The sequence below is a fragment of the Protopterus annectens genome, chromosome 12.part0 (genome assembly GCF_019279795.1).
Source record: "Protopterus annectens isolate FY-2018-M chromosome 12.part0, PAN1.0, whole genome shotgun sequence".
Lineage (NCBI taxonomy): Eukaryota > Metazoa > Chordata > Ceratodontiformes > Protopteridae > Protopterus > Protopterus annectens.
Genome location: NC_056746.1, coordinates 975,432,904 through 975,452,934, shown reverse-complemented (window position 1 = coordinate 975,452,934; position 20,031 = coordinate 975,432,904). Strand labels below are relative to the sequence as shown.

Genomic DNA, 20,031 nt, shown 5'->3' with positions numbered 1-20,031 from the left:
GCACTAAAATGAAACATTCATCCAAAACGATCCCTTCAGTAACATGCTCTAAAATGCACAGGCACTAAAATGGAACATTCACTCAAGTGACCCCTTTAGTAATATGCCCTAGTGCACACAAGCACCAAAATGAAGCATTCACCCAAGCAATTCCTTCAGCAACATTCCCCAATATGCACAAGCACCAAAATGAAATATCCACTCAGGCAACCCCTTTAGTGACATACCCTAGTTTGCACAAGCACCAAAATGAAACATTCACACAAGTGACCCCTTCAGTAACATTTCCTAGTATGCACAAGCACCAAAATGAAATATTTCCCCAAGCAACCCCTTCAGCAACATGTCCAGGTGTTCACAAGCACTAAAATGAAACATTTCCCCAAGTGACCCCTTCAGTAAAATGTCTAGGTATGCATAAGCATCAAAATGTGTCATTTACCCGAGTGACCACCTCCAGTAAAAATGTCCAGGTATGCAGAAGCACCAATTCAGCACTGTTCATATCTCAGTATTGTGATTGAAACCTGATGCTTTCTGGCATAACTTCGTGCTATTGACACATTTTGTATGCAAATTACTTTGTTGTAGATTCATGTGTATGAATCAAACTCGTGCGCATACATGTAAAGCCCCGTAACAGCATAGTAGCTGTCCCCCTATCGCTTATGCTTTAATCACATTACACATTTCCAGTAGAGGTGCATGTTTACAAAGAGTCCTCTGCATTTCTATAGTCACCTTGACAGTCCAAGATTTGCGTAACTTCATAGTGCCACTCTTCTTGGATCACCACTATGAAAATGCAAAGCCCCAGAGTATGAATACTGCCCTTTGTATTCTGTTTACCTGTTATAGGCAATTTAAAATCATGAAGTAATTAAATACAAAGTATTCACTCTCTTCAGTTCATCTTCTGACACTTAACAAGGAGAATCCTACTATTTGGAATTACAGTAAACAAAATAAAACCCCATGTTTGTGTCATCTCATCCTACTATAAATATAACACTAGCCACATTGATTTCTATTTCAGGCAAATGGAAAAAGCAAGACTGGAGGCCTAAGACTTTCTAAGCCAGTTTCCTTTTCATAGAAGGCAGTTAGGGCATACTGTTTCTAAATCAATGAATATGGCCAATATCAGAACGGCAGCTGGAGACCTACCATTTTTGAAGGAACACAACAGTGTAGCTTGTATGAGTATTTGAGATCTACAGATGCTGGAGTGGGAACTAAAGATGCAAATGAAGAAAAATAATAACTGAAATAGTAGATTGGGTGGAAACCTAACTCACAACTGTAAGAGAAACAGACAGCACTGACAAAAACAGAATGAATACTACAAAAATAAACAACTTCAGGAATATTCTAGGATTTAAATTATCTAGTAACGACTGCTGATGGTTATTCTATTTCTGCAAGTCTTCACCTACTTTTTCATCCATTCATGAACTAATGCTTCAATACATGCTGTCAGAACATACAAAACTGCCACAGATGCCTAATGTCTAAAATGAAGGGCAGAGCTTATTATACATCTAGTTCAAAAATGCTAATCCAAATAAAAATAAGCAATTTTACAAATTAAGGTCTTGTATATTAATGCACTCTGTGCAGTTCTACTCTCTTTCAGATATAAGTATCTGCTGTGCAACAAACAGCATGCATGAATACAATTGATTAAGCTACACTACATAACTGTCACCTTTACAAAAGGTAAATATAAAATGAAAATGCATATTGTATCGATAAATCCTAAATAAAGAAAATGCATACAAGCTGTCCAAAGTTTACAAGTACACATATTCTTGTTTTAAAGTTTTAAACTACTCATTTCAAAATTTCATAGTCTGAAATATTAATCTTTCTAAGCAATCATTTGGGAGAAAATACAGATGAGGCCAGACTCTGGATTTGACGAATTGTAAATATTTTAACACAGTCACAGAAAATACATCACATATTCCTAAAACATTACCCATAATTCAGATTAGCAGTGGCAGAGAGAAAATAATTCAACATCCTGTTTCAGAGATTCAGAACATTAAACATAAAAGAGTGAGGTAAAATAAATGATCTGAATTGGCATGCAAGTCTTTTTTTTATTTAATTTGTCTCATAAATGAATGGTATTTATGATAACAGTAGTCCCCTTGTAGACGTGATCTGGCTTGACATATAATTTGATACAGATAATTGGACATATTAATATCATATGTGGTTCCAGATCACTCAAACTATAAAATAAAGTGCATCTTATTTAAATATATGTAAACAAAAACTGAAGAATAAAAACATTTTCTTTGTTTAACTTAATATTTGCAAGCAGTCAGTTAATGTGGTGTCACATTCCTGGCTGTTAGTTGGCTGTACAGCAATTCCCTGAAGCTCAAGAGCTGAGGAAATTTTAAATGTGAGAAAATCTTTTCAACTGAACACAAAGCAACTTTTTGCCTTAGTTGCTTGGTTAAAATAATTGTTCTCTCATTTAAGCTGCTTAATTGTGGCACTGAATTCCATAATTTCCATACCACCATTAGGTAAAAGTGAATGAAAACCACAGCGTTTGGTCTGCTTTTCTAGTACTATTGCCTTGAATTTGTCAGCCTACATAATGAAAACTACAGGCATAAGGCAGCAAACAGCATCGATGGTACTGTAATCATGAATGAGTTAGGAAGTCTCCCCCTAATTCAAGTCTTCCTCTACTGCAAATGCACTAGAAATACATTCAGACACATAACAGTACCATTCAAAAATCAAATACCTTACCTTGAAAAGTTCTAATGATGTTATCATGAACATTATCTGGAATGACAGCCTTTGGCAGTTCCCGAAGAAAGAGTTTAAGCAGACTAGCGGCAGACTCAGGTTCTCCATCCTTTGTCAGATTCACTTGATTTCCTTGGTCATACTTCTCTTTCAAATGTTTTACTTTATTCACGGAACCACTGACACGAAATAGGCCTTGTTGTTTCAGACCTACAATATTGCACAGTACAGTCATTTTTTTATGTAATATGTTTTGTACATATTTATTAGATGCAGAAATGCCACATGAGTAGGCATTTTGTATTGCATTAAGCTAAGCCGCAATCTGGAAGAAGCTTTACCAGAAGTTATTTTTATTAATTGCAATCAGTTCAGGCACTTATCAATCTATCAATCTAGCTTTGAATGAGTATCTATTGAACAGCTGGTGCCAGTTCTTTGGTTTCTATTGATACTGGCTTAGTATGTTTTCATACAGACATTCAGAGCTGTTAAATCAAGTCATGGTGCATCTAAAGCCGTCAGAGAATTTACACCAACTAAACATTTATGCTACAAGGTAGTTCACCAGTGCTGTATCAAATGCATAACATTTTGTATCTGAAGAATCATATTAGTGTATTTCTAATGGATGTTCGAATTAAAATGCTATTCTGCAAAGACAACCAGTTTAAATGTGTCATGCTGCAAGGCACTGCAATGTAATGTACAACACAGTGACAAGATATCCAAATTTCCATGTTGCCTACCATCACCGGAGTTCCATTTTCTTCTCTCAGAAATGTATAATTTTGTACTGTCTTTTCATATTTCCTTCAGAGTGCTAGAACCATCCCCAATGCCAGGATTACGTTTACTGTCCCCAAGAGTGGTCTGCTTATGGCCTATACTGATGTAAAAATGCATATTCATAATCTGGCAGAAGTGTGGGTCATGCTATCAGACTCTTGTCCAGATATCAGCCTACCAAGTTAGCTCATATAGTTACCACCATATTCATCTTCATAGCTTAGTACTGGAAAATCCCACAAACGTTCTCCACCTAGTTACCGAGCAACTCACAAGCCAATAACACTTGTAAGCGTATGACACTTTCTTCTAGAAATGAAACTGTTCATTCCTGTGATCTGTTAACTAGCATGAGGAAATATACAGATATATAGAGGCATTTACCTCAGATGGTCACTAAACACATTTAAAAAGTACTAGTTCATATTCTCTAACTTTCTCTCTCTCACACACACACACACACACACACACACACACACACACACACACACACACACACACACGTAATAGAAATCTTCTAAGCCTGCAAGTCTGTCTATAAAATTTCTCTGTACCCTCTAATTTTTATTAATGTAGCATCTGTAATGGAGAGAAACAGTTCGGGGACCTATATTCTACTTTGGTGTTAGAGTTTCCTAATGATAACTTTACCTCCTGTTTCTTGATTTCGTCAATATTAGTATGCAGGTTTTTATCTATAAGCACTAGTACTCAATTCCATAGCTTACTGATGATTCATTCACTCACCCATATCTCTCAACTGTCCAGATTTTCACAAAATGCCCAGGTTTTTGCCTTATATTTTTGTTCTGTTCCTCACAAAATTTGTGTTTTTTAGGCATATCACTGAGGACTGAAGTCAATAAATAATGACAGAAGTTAGAGTTTCAAATTTCATATCCACTAGAAAATGCATTCTAATGAAAAAAAATGTTATAGCAACTAACTACATTTACAGGAACAATATTTAAAACTTGCCCATATTTTGCCCCCACCCCATCCCCACATTATTTCTGGTTTTGTCCAGATTTTTTGTTCTAAGAGGTTGAGAGGTATGGTCACACCTCACTGCAATTTAAACTCACTGTTTCAATGTGTTGAAAAGTGTATTGTTTCTCCTTAGGAAAAATTGTGCCCTAGATATAGTGGAAGGGCTCTGCACTTCACATTAGGGTTGCCACCTGTTAGGAAATTTTCCTGATGGTCAAGAAATCAAGCTTTCTGTCAGGAAAACTGGAAATCGACATCTCTGTCAGCAAATCCAGTTATGGTGAGCACTTGAAATGTATTTTGAATCATTCTGAAAGCTAACATATTTCTGAAGTATGCTTCCTAAAATGTTTACTGTTTCATTTGAATTTCCTATCTGCATAATGCAGTGTAAAATTAATTATTGTTCTGGCTTGTGTGTGTGTTTGTTTATGGTGGTGTTGAAATGTATAACCTAACTCCGAGACTTCCCATACTCTGGAACAAACTTCCCATTCACGTCAAGCAGAGCAATTCACTGGACCTCTAAGAGAAATCTTGACGAGTGGATGGGCAATAGGAAGTTCACCACGGGGATCAGTTCAGTGGCCTTGCTTGACAGAAGCACTGGGAACTAACTTTGGGCGGCATGATGCCAGGGAATCTTCTTGGGCTAGGCTTATATAGACTCCAGGGCCATTAGCCTAGTACACACCTATGCACCTATAAACATATATACAAGAGCAACAAGTTGGCCATATTGTCCTCCACCTTCCGTCAATGCCAGACATCAGTACTGTGTACAATAAGTGACTATTTTTGGTGGTCTGGGCAAAATGTCTTGGAAAGGAACCCATTATTGATACGGTGGCACAGTAAGTGGTGCTGACATCTCATAGCTTGTCCCCCTGTTTGAGGTCTTGGTTGTGGCTCCATCTATGTGGAATCCACATGCCCTCCAAGTCTCTGTGTAGGTTTTATTTCAATATTTGCATTTTCTCCAACACCCAAAGACATGCCATAGGGGAACTGATGTTCATCCAATTTACCTGTGGAAAGTGTGTGTGTGTGTGAATTTGTGTGTCCTCATCTTGGGATAGATCTGGTGTGTCAGGGGCAGTGTCAGTGTGCCTGCATGTGAACAAAAATGATACTGGCAGATGCATATGTAGATCTCCTACACAGTGAAAAAATAAAGCATAAAATACATCAATGAAAATCCAGAAATGCAGAGCTTCTAGAGGTTAGGTCCTCAGCCATGGGTCCCACTTAGTCTAAAACTGACCCCACTCAGAGGTGGGCCCACAGATTACTATAGTTTGTGAGGGGCTGGGGATACTGTAGTCATTATTTCTTTAATTTTCCTCAGTCAAACTTTGAGGCGTGCACAGAAGGTCACTTAAGTTTTCACATTGGCTGAGGATATTTCTTTAACCTTCCTAAAATCATGCCTCCTTGGTGTACACAGAATGCCACTATAGTTTGTCTAGGGCCAGTGTACTTTATAGAAACAAGTAGAAATGAACTACTGCAAGTGATATGTTTCTACTTTCTTCACAACCAACATCTAATGCGTATACAAATGGATATATTATGCAGTAATGGGAAAGTAAGTGTACTGTATAAGTACAGCTGACACGAATAGGTTGAGAGTGCACCTCTATTTGATCTTTCACCTTCATCCTGGTTTGATTTAAAGGGGTTACACAGAAAGCACCTGTCTTTTGGATTAGGACTGAAGAGGCATGCAGATATTTGACAGCAGCAATTTGAAATTTATGACTATGTTAATTTCTCCTTTCACTTTCATCCTAATTTAATACCATACAGGTACAATTAAAATCACTACTTTTTTTTTGGGGGGGGGGTGGCAGGAGGACAGTCACCCCAGATATGATTTGTGTGCCCTCATTTTGTTGTCAGTTTATGGATAACTATTCCTTAATGTTGTGGTAACTACTGTGTCATCAGTCTTGATTATTAAGCCTAGGACATAATCTATTTCTTCCATGAAAGAAAAAAAATAATTCCAGAGGAATTATTCCACAGGAATTATTCAAGAGGAAGACTATTGGGCTTCCCTTCAGGTATGCTGAAAGGGCTTATCTGGAAAGGGAGTCCCTAAAGCCCCGATTCTGCGGACCACCTCTGCCACATGGTTAGCATCTTCCTTTGTAGTTCCCCCTCTGCCCCTGGGAGAACTAGCATCATGCAAGTCCTGGAAAGGTCTCTGAGATATCCTGAACCACATCTTTCCACCTCCCCTCTGATTCCTTGAAAAGGATCTCTAGGGAGTGGAAAAACATACGCCCACCACAGAAAGGGTCTTACCATCCTTTTCATACCTGGATACAGTCTCTCTAACTTTTGGGCCAAAGAGACAACCTGTCAAAGTGAGCATTGACGAATGAAGGCATAAATGGTTCCACAAAGTCACAAAGGCACATCCAGGTGCGTCTCCTTATGGCTACACCTGAACCCACCGCTCGGGTAGTTCCTTTGGCTGCATGTGCAATGAGTCTCATGGATGAATTAGACACAGACTCCAGGGTGGCCAACTGGGAAGCAACCTTGTCCTGGACTCCCTCAGTAACAGCTCCTGTGATGGTATCTGACAACTCTAAAACTTCATCAGAAAACAATGAGCATTAGCACAATAAGATTTAAATAAGTCAATCAATTAGTACGTCACATAATTAGTTAAATAAAACGTTAAAGTTTAAAAACAAATAACCAATATATAAATGTTGTGCTAAACCATTAAAAAATACACTTATAATAATAAATTTAATAGATTTCTTGTATCACTGTGTTTAGAAATAGTTAATTTACAGTGCTTCAAAAAACATTTCACATTAACTGTTTCGTTTAAACCTGGAGGGTGGTCAGAAAACAATCTAACCTGCCATAAGGTTTCTCGTTGCTCAACATAATTCCTAAAGTCACCAGCTCTCCTGTCATGTCTACAAATTTCCAAAACAGTGAACATGAATTTCTTAAAGTTTGTACAAGATATTGAATGCTTGTATAAAGCATTGTTAAAATTTTTTATCTTAATAGCATATAAATGCTCTTTGATACGTTTCCCCAGACTTCTTGTGGTCATACCCACATAGAAGGCTGGGCAAACAGAGCAAAAAGCAATATAAACAATCCCACGACTTGTGCAATCAGCATAACCAGGCACCTCTAAAATTCTTTCAGACGTTGCAACATTTATGCAAGGTCCTTCAAAAATGAAACGACATGCTGTACAATTATTACATCGAAACATGCCTTTTTTCTTAGTTGTTGGGACCTTACAGATGGTACTAGATCTCTCTAAAATCATTTTAGAGGAACTTTCATCAGTCAGTTCATTTTTAGTGGTGGCCACCACAACCATGGCATCTACCGGTAGACCTTTAGCCCAGAATTTCTTGTCCTTGGGGGTGGATAAAATTTTGTCTGGTCTCTTAGTAATAGGTTCAATGGTGTCTGGTGTCTTCCACACCTACTGCAAGATCAAGTGGATGAGCTCGTCAACAGATGGAGTCACCCAAAAGGTAGATGGACAAGTACCAAAAGCCTGTAGGTATACAAACTCCTCCAAGTTAGGATTTTGGGATTTCCAGTCACCTCTCTGCTTTAAAATTTCCCAGATGTCTTCAAAGGAGACATCATCAGGGGGTGACATTGGGAACCCTTCCCCTTCATCACAATTGGTGTCCCATGTGACTTATTCCTGAGGGGAATCAAAGTGCTTCCTCTTGCACTTTCTCTTCTGAGGAACCTTCAGAGGGGAGATGGTCTGGGGACATATCATAAGAGGACAGAAAATGAATCCGAGTCCTGCGGATTAGGTACTTACTGCCCGAGTGGAGAAACAGGTCGAATAAGAGAGTGAGGGCAGAATGTGCTCAGAGGAGGATGGGACTGAGTGACCATTGTGGACAAAACCCTCTCCATTACCTCAAAGACTGGCTCCCCCTGAAGATGGAAGGGTGCCCAGAACTGAGAAAGACTGCCTCGGAAAATTGGTCACTCCCTGCTCTGACAAGACAGCCCCCAAAGCAGAAGCCAGTTCCAAGCTGCACCATGTTGAAATTCCATGGTGCAGAGATGGCTCAAAAAAATTGGAGTCGACCCCGGCTCCCCAGAACCATCAGGGCAGATGCTGCCCCAGGAGGTCTCTGGATCTGACAGGGCCAAAGAATGCATGGAAATAATAGAGTCTGAAGGGAGAGATATCTCCAGAACTGATACAGTCAGTGCTGGAAGGCTCGGAGCGGACATCTATAAACCCTCTGTAGAGGTCAGAGGAGGGGGTAGAAACTGAATCAGTTTTGAGACCCAAAGGGGGTTGGAGCCAAGGGGAGTCTTGTAAGTCCTCTCTCCAAATAGAATCTTATTCACTGCTTTCTCCACGTCAAACTCGGTGAGACTTTTGGCTGAATGAACAGAGGTTTGAGAAGGAGATTTCAGTCTCTGTAAGAAGACCTTAGGCAATTTGCCAGCAAAGGGATCAACAAAAGTTGAAAAGCCCACCCTTGGCAAATCAGGTAGCTGAGTTGTCTGCGCCAACATAGTTTGTGTCAAAGAAATTGTCCTGAGTTGAAAACTGACTTTTATTTTGTGTAGAAGTTCTAGTTAGCATTTTAGGATCCATAACAGTTTTCAGTACCAAAATCTTCTCCGGCACTGAAGATTTAGATGGACCTTTCATCAGATCTGAGGTGCTTTGTGGAGCCAATGATCTGTGTTTTTTGTGAATCAGTTCCAAAGGGGAAGATGGAACTGACAAGCTTCTCTTTTTTGGTTTCTCTAAGGGTGAAGCAGAGGAAGGAGAAGAAATATCAGATTTACTCTTAGCAGCAGATATGGCTTCCCCAAAGGCTGAGGAATTAAGCCCTTTAAGATTAATTTATTTTTTTCTCTCAAAAAGAGCTCTGTGACTAAAGCCATGGCAAATGCTGCAGTCCTCTTAAAGAAGAACAGCCTGTAAGCAATAAACAAATAAAAGATGAATGTCTGAAAGGGGGATTTTGTGACCACACTTTTGACACTTTTTAAAACCAGCAGGCCCTTTAGGTTTGTCAGCTATAATGGGAGAACAGGAAACAAACACTCCAATATACACTACAGCAGAAAAACAGCAGAATACTGAGAAAAATATAAACTCTCTCTCTCTCTTTTTTATATAAGGAGAAAAATGGGGTAAGAAAAGGAACTATCAACAATGATAGTTACAGCTACACTGAAGTGTATGGGTAAAGAGAGGGAAAACTATTAACAATGATAGTAAGATTACACAGAATGTATGGGAAGGAGTCAAAGGATAGTAAAAATACACTAGAATACTACAAGAAATAAAAACAATTATAAGGAAATAGTCTGACGAGATTTTAAGCCCAAAAAATTAAGCTTGAGAGCTGAGGCAAATGTGTCTGTCTGGAAAAGCAGTAAATGAGATCTGAGGTAACTGGGACAGGGGGATGATGGGTAAGGATGAAGTTTGAGAGTTTTTGGCCTGTGCAAGCTGTAGTGACAGTAGAGTCAGTTCCGATATCAGAACTGAACCCATATGTCAAGGATAAAATGAAGATTGACAACATCAGATTAAAAGTACTCTTGATAAAATGAGGAAAGATTAGAAAGAAAGTGGGAGCCCTGGGGTGTATGCCAGGGTAATAGTAGACAGCAGGTGTGGGGAGTTATAGGGAACGCTGCCTAGGAATCCATATTATCCAAGGCTGCCCATGTAGTTACTGTATATGGTACTTAAAACTTGGTGCTCCTGGGTATGGATTGCTACACAGGGTATGGCAAGGGGTACTTTTTTTATGCAGGGGGCATGGTTTATTTGTCAGGAAATTGATGCAAAGGTGGCAAACCTATTTCATACACTTCTAGGCAGTTTGCAAATTTCACAACCCAGTGCACTTAAGCTCATAGTTTTGTCGAGCTAAAGCCAAGACTGGTTGTGCTGCAATCATTAGATCTTCTGTTTCCACACATCTGATAAAACCATCTGTCATGAAAGGAGATACAGTCAGTCCAGCTATCTGGAATTTTGTAAATAATTATATGTAATTTGTGAATATCAACATCATTCATATGCCTGTGTTACAAATGTATTAGAACTGTATGTTATGTGTATATCAAACTGCTGGTACAGACGTGTGCGTTGAAAAGGGTGTACTGAGCTTTAAAAATGTATCTACAGTGTACTCCACTAGAACAGAACAGAAATGTATATATACTATTGTTACTGTTTAGCTGAATATATTTTAAAGGGGGAAACTGGAATACAGAAGGTTAACTTGCAAAACTTCAGAAAAATAGCTGAAATTAAATTACTTTATATCCATGCCATAAAAAAGGATGTTCTCTCTCAGTTTCAGTCCAGTAACAGACAATGTCTAGAACTAGAGGTTCACTGTATTGTCTTGGAAGTGTTTTTATGACTTCCAGGATCTGCCTTAGATCTAAGAAATGCCCTTGTTTATGTATTTCCACAGCTAGATGCTAAATGCTACCAGCTGCATTAATTGGGGTTTTACCTGGGATACAATCAAATGACAAGAAGCGATGTTGTACTGCAAGCTATACCAGCAGTACTTTTTGAGATATTAATTCAAGAACTCTCTGAGAGAGATTGAGTATTCTGTATTTTTTATTGACCTGACAACATCAACTTAAGACCCACTCACCACATCTGCCTTGCTTGCACTGTAAGTAAGTTAACTAAGATATAGTAATTCTCTAAATATAGTCAGGAATATAGCACAACTTAATTCAGATGTTTTTCTTTATTTATTTGAGACTGTCCTGCAATGTTGTTTTAAATATTTCCTGTGATTTTGAACTCTGATGTTACTATGATTATATACAGAGTATTCTCTTGTTCTTTTATTATTTATTATTACACATATTTAAACCTTTCATTGTGGCTGATATTTGAGAGAGATATTTAAGTTCAGAGAGTCTTGCATATTTATTTGGTGACACTGTGGGCCACTCCTAATAGCCTTACTCTTGGTCAAACTACCATTTGTATTAATAGTAACATTACACAGTAAGACTGGACACCCTTTGTTAAGGGATTTAAAGAAGCTGATAAGGATGTGGCTGGTGGCAATGATAGCTACCTTAAAGTCTGGGCAAAAGGGGGCATAGCTAGTAAACCTGTGCCAGCCATTTGTGTGTGTGTGTGTGTGTGTGTGTGTGTGTGTGTGTGTGTGTGTAAGCTACTTGGGCAGGGACACAAAGCATTGGTTGGACAGAGTGCTGGAGATCTTGGCTTGGCCACACAGCTGAGATCTCAGCTCTATAGCTGTGCCAGTGGGGAGTCTTATTGGGGATCTAGAGAAAGAGGGAAAAAACAACCCCAGACTGACTGTGGTGTGTGTGCTCTTAAGGGAAATTGCAGTTGATGCAGTGAGCTGCATCTGGAAATAGTGTGCGTGTACCCATCATCCTCCCAATTTACATCCCCCACTGGTGCTAGTGGTGAGGATTGAGGCTCCTTGATTACTGGGCCAGAGGTTGGGCATCACACCATCCTCTGTCTATATTAATCCCAGAACTCCACTATTTTCAGTAGCCTAAAGATTCCCACTGCCTTATTAGAAAATCTGCACATTTTTCCCTATTCTCATTACTCAGCATTTCTGTGTTCAAAAACAGCTTGTTTTGTACAAACCAGGAAAATATAATGTTTAATGTGACCTATATAACCTGCAACACAGCTTTACAATGAACCTTTAAGAAACATTCAGTCAATGCTACTACTGCACAAAAAACAAAACAGATGAGGCCTTGACTTTAACAAAAATGCAGAGTATAAGCCTATTTCATTCTCACACCCCCTTTATTTGAACATAATACCTCCGCAGTTGTATAATCATAATGTAAACTGAAAAGCTCAAAATTCTGAATCGCTGTCAGCACTCCAACAGAAACTGCACCAACAGTGGTTTTCAATGGGAAGTTGCAATTGAGTTCCAACATCTGAAGTTGTACTTTGACCAGTTTCCTGAATACATAATATAATTCATTAACATGGACTATTAGAAAATAATTTTTTGGCTGTCTGCACACATTTATAATACCATCCTTATGTGATGGGAATAGCTTTTAAATTTATGTATACAGTTATATATTTAGAACTTACAATGCAGTCACTAGTGGTTATGTAATTAAGTAAGCACCCTATTCTTTATACTCTTAAATGACAAGGTATAGGTATCTTACTCATCTTCCAGGAGCTGTCAGTATTGTAATGCATGGAGTGCTCTGCTTACACTCAAAAATGTAATAATTATATCCCGGTTCAGCATTACTATGTCTCAAGGCCCAACATTAACAATGCTTATATGGGTACTTAACAGTTAATAGTCCTATTTAAAAACTGTTAAGCACCCCTAGGAGTTGTTAACATCAACTTTGTACTAAATGCAGACAGCGCTGACCAGTAAACAAAATACCTCTCAACTTTTCAGATTTTTGCCTCATATTTTTGGTGTTTTCTAGCAGATTATTGAGATTTGAAGTCACTAAATAATAGTAAATCATGGAATTTTCAGACTTCATACCCTTCAGAAAGCACACAGTTCAAAATATGTTATTCTAGCAACTTTCTATGTTTATAGGAGCAATTTTTTTAAATCTGCCTCTATTTTTGGGCCTTTATCGCCCATTATTTCTGGCTTTGTGCAGTCTTGCGCTGAGAGGTTGAGAGGTATAGTAACCAACTGAAACAGAACATGAAACAGCTGCTTTTCAACTCTCATTACTGCTTGCTGTCTGCTAAAGTACATAAAGTATTTTGAACTGAATGGTCTCCCTTACACAGGGAATACATGAGATGTCAACCACTCCACCACTGCTTTACCAGCTTTCAAAGCCAGAGCAATATACTGTATTTTTTTAAATCTTATTTTTGATTAATTTGTAATACAGGAAGAAGATAAATTGCCATGCACTACAAATAATTATGAGCGGGTTAGTAGAACATAATCCTGTATTATGTGTTCTCGACCTGGATGCCAAGATTCACCTTGAGTTGAATTTATTGGCATCTATGCCTCAAACACATAATAAAATGGTTAGGATCTCTGACCAACTCAGAATCTCTATGTTCTGACAAACAGCAAGAACATGCCTGCCAGAAAGTGGCTCATGAGGGAGTATTAAAAGGTGACTTATGGTACTATATGAATGAAAATATTTTAGCTGTCCATTGTTCATTAGGTGCAGGTTGTTTTAATGTATTTTCACTACTTCTACTTCTGTTTATTACATTTATTGCACTGAAATTTCTCTGATGTAAAAATATCTAGCAGCACGTTACCACAGAATATCCTGATTTGCCCTACTATCTACATTTATGAAATTTCTTTTGACACTAGATTTCTATGAACATAAAAAATCATCTTTATTTGATAAAATTATTGGAATTAAGTTTATTTGGACAGTACACTCTATGCCCTGTGTTTGCAGATGATCTGAAAATAGTTCTTTAAAATGTTTCAACCTATAAGAAAGTATATATTTAATTAAATGATGTGAGGTACTTTGAATCAATGATCATGCACTGATAATGACACAAAAGTGAAACTAGTTAGCTGATATTGTATAAAAACAGTGTTCATTGTAAGAGTCTTCCCTACATCTACTCTCTATGCGTATGATCCCTAAGTTTACAGCAGTGTTGTTTGTATCCCTGATATCTTGCCTGCAGCATGTCCATCTTTCCCCAAAGCAGGTAACCATGGAGGAAAGTGTTCATTTGATACCACCTTAAATAAAGTACCTATTAGTCAGCAAGAGGGAGAAAGTATCAGGCTCTTGGATGGCAGGATTCCATATTGATTTTCGTTGAACGGTACATTTGCCAGGAAACTAAGAAGTCTGTCTGTTGAGTATCATACCCAATTGATAACATAAAATGAGGAGAGTATTGAAACAAGTGTTAAAAACAAAAAAGCAGTAAAAGCTGAACTACTAAATAAGCGCTTGTCCCAAAAGTCCTACTATTATAAGACCAGCAAGCCTCTGAATCCATTAAAAGGAGAGAGAGTGAGGATGCAGACAGCGAAAGGATTTGACCAACTAGGACTTGTGAAACATTTGTGTGAAGAACTGAGATTGTACATCATTGAATCGCAAGGCATGGAATTCAGACGGAATTGGAAACCTTTATTACTGGTGTCCGAGCTAGTGTTACAGCATCTTGTCTGTAACAGAGACTAATTCTCAGAGTGATTCATCCAATGTTACTGTTCCAGAGAACATTTCATCATCTGTTCCTGTAAGTATCCATGAAAATCTTGAAGAACATTCCCCAGTGACTGCCCCTGTTAAACCCAATTCTAATTATTACATTACAAGGTCAAGTCGTATCCCAAGACCTAATTCCAAATGCACAGCAACCTGGACATGATAGTTATTTATTGTATAAGTCTGTATAATTAGCATGCTTATTCAATTGTCATTTTTCATTGCAGAACAGAATAGTCAAAGAGGGAGGATGTAGATCAGAGTGTGTGTACCTTTAACAGCCATTCCCATCTGTGGGCACCTGCATCTAAGCACTGAGCACGTGCAAGCAAGAGTGCCATTTTGAGGGAGCAGCCAGAGTCAAAGCATGCATGTGTGTAGCAGTCAGTCGGTTCATTTAAGTTTAATGCTCCAGTTATCCATCCTGATGTTTGTCTGTAATAAACAACTTAAACGAACACCCAGCCTCATTGTCTTATTTGAATACACAAGACAAGCGACATCTACCATCTTCTCTTTCCTATAAGAATATAAGGCAGGTCTATTTCACAGTTAGCTATAGTATACTTGTGTTACAGATACTTCTCAGATTATTGCTGCCTGGGAAGAACTGTGTGGGAAATTAGATTTTTGTACTGGATGTTTATTATTTTACCCACACTGGAAATAGATTTACCTTAGGTTGACTAAATTACAATTAACTAAAAAATAGAAATTAAGTAATAAACAAGCTGCTAAAATAATACCAAGTAGTGATTTGTCTAACTTTTGCTGTGTGAGCCAAGAGTCTGAACAACAACTCAGATAAGTAAGTCTGTTTTCTATATTCTGACATTGTTGCTGTTATCACTGAGACTTGACTTAGTTCATATAAGTCTAACAACCATGATCTGATGTAATAGCTGTCACAATACAATGTTAATTCATATTTATATCCATGGTCAATGTAGTTTTTGTCTCCATATTTAATTTTATTTTATATATATTTCTTGTGTGTAATACAGTAGAATTTTATAATCATTAATGTTTCCTCTGGAGCTTTACTCCTTCTGCCTCCACTAAAAAGAAGGTACCATATACCAAGTCAAGAATTTCCTCGCAAACTAAAGTAAGTAAATCAGTAATTCCAAGACAAATAAAATAAGTGGAAGTATATCAACTGTTGTTAAGGAGCCCAGGTGTTCTGTTTTGTCATTCAGTAGTGAAGATTCTGTGGTATCAGCAGTTAGACTAACTTTAAACAATCAAGTTATTCCTATAACAGTATTATTCTGTAAGGGTTTTGGGCTTACACGCGATGAACATTACAGATTTTTATATTCCTTTAACAACTGTACTTATAAAGCTACTGCATAAACTAAGGGACAGCTAAGATATGCAAATAGCATCTGAAATTATTATACGACTTCAAGAGCTAATTAACATCCTACTTAATGAAATACTACCATCAAGACAGTCAAATAAATCTCCTACATGTAGTAACTACATCATATATACAATATTTGTTTACCCTGGAGCAAAGCAGATGTTTTAAGCCTTTATACCCTTAGGAACTTCAGATCATATTTCCAGAAGACCACATATAAAAAAAAAAATATATAAAAAATAAAATGCATGAATTATTTTTAACCATTAACTTATCTAGTAATCCAAAGGCTGTTTACTCCCACATCTCCAAGCAAAGTCATGACCTCTGCTAAGAAAAGTAGTTACCACAAAAATTGGACTTACCAAATTCATTCAAGTACTCTGTTATATCGTGTACGATGAAAGGAATATCATCTTGCATTTGCCCTTCTTGTTCTAGAGTTTCAAGTGGAACACCAAAGATCTTTTTAGCGGTTTGTTTTTGATGCGTTTCTGGACTGACTTTGCTTGTGTTTCCAATAATTTTCACTGCAGATAATGACTGCTGCAAGAGGAAAAAATAAAATGATATGAAGTTGAACAATGCTGTTCTGCCAATGTCCTGTTAAAGTGTGATGTAACAGACTGTCACAACTGAGTGTAAAATGAAGTACACTTTCTGTTTCATTACTTCTTGATAAGTCTGATAGAATCTGCAATATCGACTAAGGATATTGGTATACTTCGGTCTGTACTATATAGGAGGAACATAGTTTTACAAATCAAAATTCTGTGAGCCTAGTCATCAAAACTGACAAAGGAATATTTTGTCAAGAAATATATTTCTCCAAGAGCACTGAAAATATACATTTTCCCAAGGCGAGATCATACATTCATAATTTTATACTAGGCTAATGTCCACCAGAATCTTGAGAAGCCTAGTCATGCAACCCAACCCAGCTTTGTCCCAGAGTACTCTGAATGCCTATATGGTGGGGTATGTTAGTAAGGGAGTAGGTAAGGGTTATGGGGGGGTATGTTAGCTGGGGATTAATTAACTTACTACTGACCTCTGTTCATTAGAGACATAGGGGCCAGACTAGGGGTCAACCTATGATCTCCCATCCAATGATCAAGGTTTGGTTTGAAAAAGGTTAGGGATGACCTCTGCTTTACTTGGATGCAAAGCTTATTCTATACTGTGGCAGATCCATTGAGATACATCTTGGTCACTCCAGTATGTTATATTTATGCTGCAGGCAAAGTTCAGGTCCTTGGATCTAGAGTTTCTGGTACTGTTTATTTTGCAGATGTGCAAGAGATGCATCAAAGCTGGATCCGAGGATGTTTTGTATGCCAGGCATAGCTTGCCTTTCAGTAACCTGTAGGAACTGAGTACAGAAATAGGGCCTTGAGGCAATCTGTGTAAGAGAGGGTATTCATACCCTAGATTCTCCTGGTGAGAAACATTTGAGGGTGTTCCAAGTGCCTGTTTGGATACATGAAAAAGTGTGGATTTTACTCAATGATGGGTCTGATAAGGGTTGAGTAGAGCGGTATTATAACTTCCTTGTACCTGGATGCCATGCAATTGCTTATGAGCTGGACAACATATAATGATTTTCTTACTGTCTTGGCTACATGTTGGTTGAAGGCCAGATTACTATCTATGTATGTTCCCAAGTCCCTACCTACCAGGTCAACTTTTAAAGGTGTTTTATCAAAGGAGTATTTAGCTTGGGTGGAAGATTTACCAACGGGAACTATAATGTATTTTTTCATGTTACGTTTTAATCCATGGCTTTGGCACTAGTTATTTGTTTGTGTTAGACCCTCTAGTAGGATGCCAGTGTCATGGGGGGAATCTATGAACTTGGTCAGCCAGAGAGGCCTTTAACTTAGCCTTGACTTCCAAGAAGTAGACTCCAAACAGAAGCAGGCCTAACACGGAGTCCTGATGTACTCCACTGGTGACAGGTTTCCTTGTGGAGGTTCTCTCACCAATCCTGACTTCTTGGGTCCTATTTGTAAACCAGCTAGCAATCCAGTGAGTTATGTAGGGATTTATGCCTAGGTCTGAGAGATTGTCAATAATATATAAATGGGGTGTTGTATCGAACACCTTGGACAGGTCAAGGTAGGCATTCTGCACCATTTGCTCCTCATCCATAGCCATGGTGACTCTCTTGAAGAAGTTTATCAGGTTGAGTAGGCAATACCTCCTTAAAAAAGCCAAACTGGAATGGGTCCCGTGTCTGTAGTTTCCCAATGTCCTTGTTGACCACTTCCATGAGAATTAATTCCATGGCTTTGCATATTAGACTTGCCAGATGGATGGGTCTGTATTCTGTGGCTGGCTGATGCTATGCCCTTGTGAAAAGGGATGACCAATGCAGCCCTCTATTCACTTGGCATGTAACCTGTTTTGAGGCTGTAATTGAAAAGTGCCTAAAGTGGTCCTGCTAGGTCATGTTATAGGCTATGTAGAGGGCAACTGGAGATATTGTTCAGGTCTATTGAAGCTGTGTTTTTGGCCTTAGTGAGCGTCACCATAACCTGTTCCCTATTGATAGTTGGGTGGATACACTAGAAGGGATTTAACTGGGGTAGTGTGAGGAGTGGGGCATGCCATTAGACCTTAATTCATCTGCAAGTAGATTCACTAGATCAACAAAACCACAAGGGCCACAGGTCCAAAATATTTTCAATTTAAATTGTGAATTTTTTGGACCTGTGGCCGTTGTGGTTTTGTTTACTTTTCGGCTTTGTTGTGTTGTTTTTTAGATTCACTAGGTCACCCTGGTCAGTAAAGGTTGTGCCATTTACAGCCAGTTCTGCATACTGCTGAGCACTACCTGTAAGGTTCCTGGCATAGCTGAAGAATGTCTTGTGATTGTTCTTAGCCTAGGAAGCTATTCTGATGTCATAAATAGCCTTGTTGGACTTTATTTCAACTCTTAGTTTCTTGCTTATTTGAAGCAGAATCTCGTCTCTGAGAATTGCTCTTTCTGATTTTGGCATTGACTTTTTTCCTTTTGTTGATATATCCTGTTAGGAAAAGATTCTACTTAGGGGTTTGTTTTTGGCATTAGATTTGAACTTACTTTTGGGGGGTACGGCACCTCAGTGCAGTCATTTACATGTTTGTACAGGGTTTCTGTGAATAATTCTACATTGCTAGGTGTGTTCCCTGGGTTTGGTGGAGCCATGAATTTTGACAAACTCTCATTTAACAGAATGCAGTTTGGGTTAGAATATTTTCTAACTGTTATAGGTTTAGGTGGGTTTTCCAAGTTGATTTTTGTTTCGAAGGAAACAGCTTTGTAGTCCAATCTCACCAATGAGGACATGACACAGGGGAGGGTGCAATGCTCTCTCATATTGGCAAGTATAAGGACTAGCATGTTTGATCATCTGGTTGGACTGTGCACCACTCGATCCAGGATGATTGTGTTGATAAAGTCCTGGATACATTGTGCCTGTGAGTTAGAGGTAGTATACATTTCCCAGTTTATAGATGGATAGTTAAAGTCTCAAATGAATGGGATATTTGGTTGGATGGTGAGTGCCTCTAGTAGGTCTAGGTAAGAGTTGTGAGCACTGTGAGTTACAGGGGGTGATCTGTAACTAGCCAGGACATGGTAAGGAATCTTGCCCATGTAGACTTGCACATGGATGAACTTCAGAGCAGCATACTGTTTTGGCCATGCTGGAGTTGTATTTGTTGCTAACATAGACCAAGACACCACTATCCTTAGTAAGCAAAACCACAAAGCAGAAAAAATATATCCACAATGAAACCAGTGATATGCAAAAAGCCATTGAGAGGGTATTTGGGATAAACGAAAAAGTTAGAGTAAAAACAAGAATTTTAAGGTGAAGGTGGTG

At 38.3% G+C, this 20,031-nt stretch overlaps 1 protein-coding gene across 2 annotated transcripts in view; it reads right to left on the bottom strand.

Moving 5' to 3' along the window:
* The window catches only part of LOC122816916 (protein FAM13A-like), a 1,835,067-nt gene that overhangs the window by 1,691,635 nt on the left and 123,401 nt on the right, over nucleotides 1–20,031 (bottom strand). For both annotated transcript variants that reach the window (XM_044089997.1, XM_044089998.1), the window contains exons 2-3: nucleotides 16,528–16,708; nucleotides 2,776–2,985 (exon numbers count right to left, since the gene is read on the bottom strand). In XM_044089997.1, coding sequence (XP_043945932.1) covers nucleotides 2,776–2,985; nucleotides 16,528–16,708 — 391 coding nt within the window. The remainder of the gene's footprint in view (nucleotides 1–2,775; nucleotides 2,986–16,527; nucleotides 16,709–20,031) is intronic.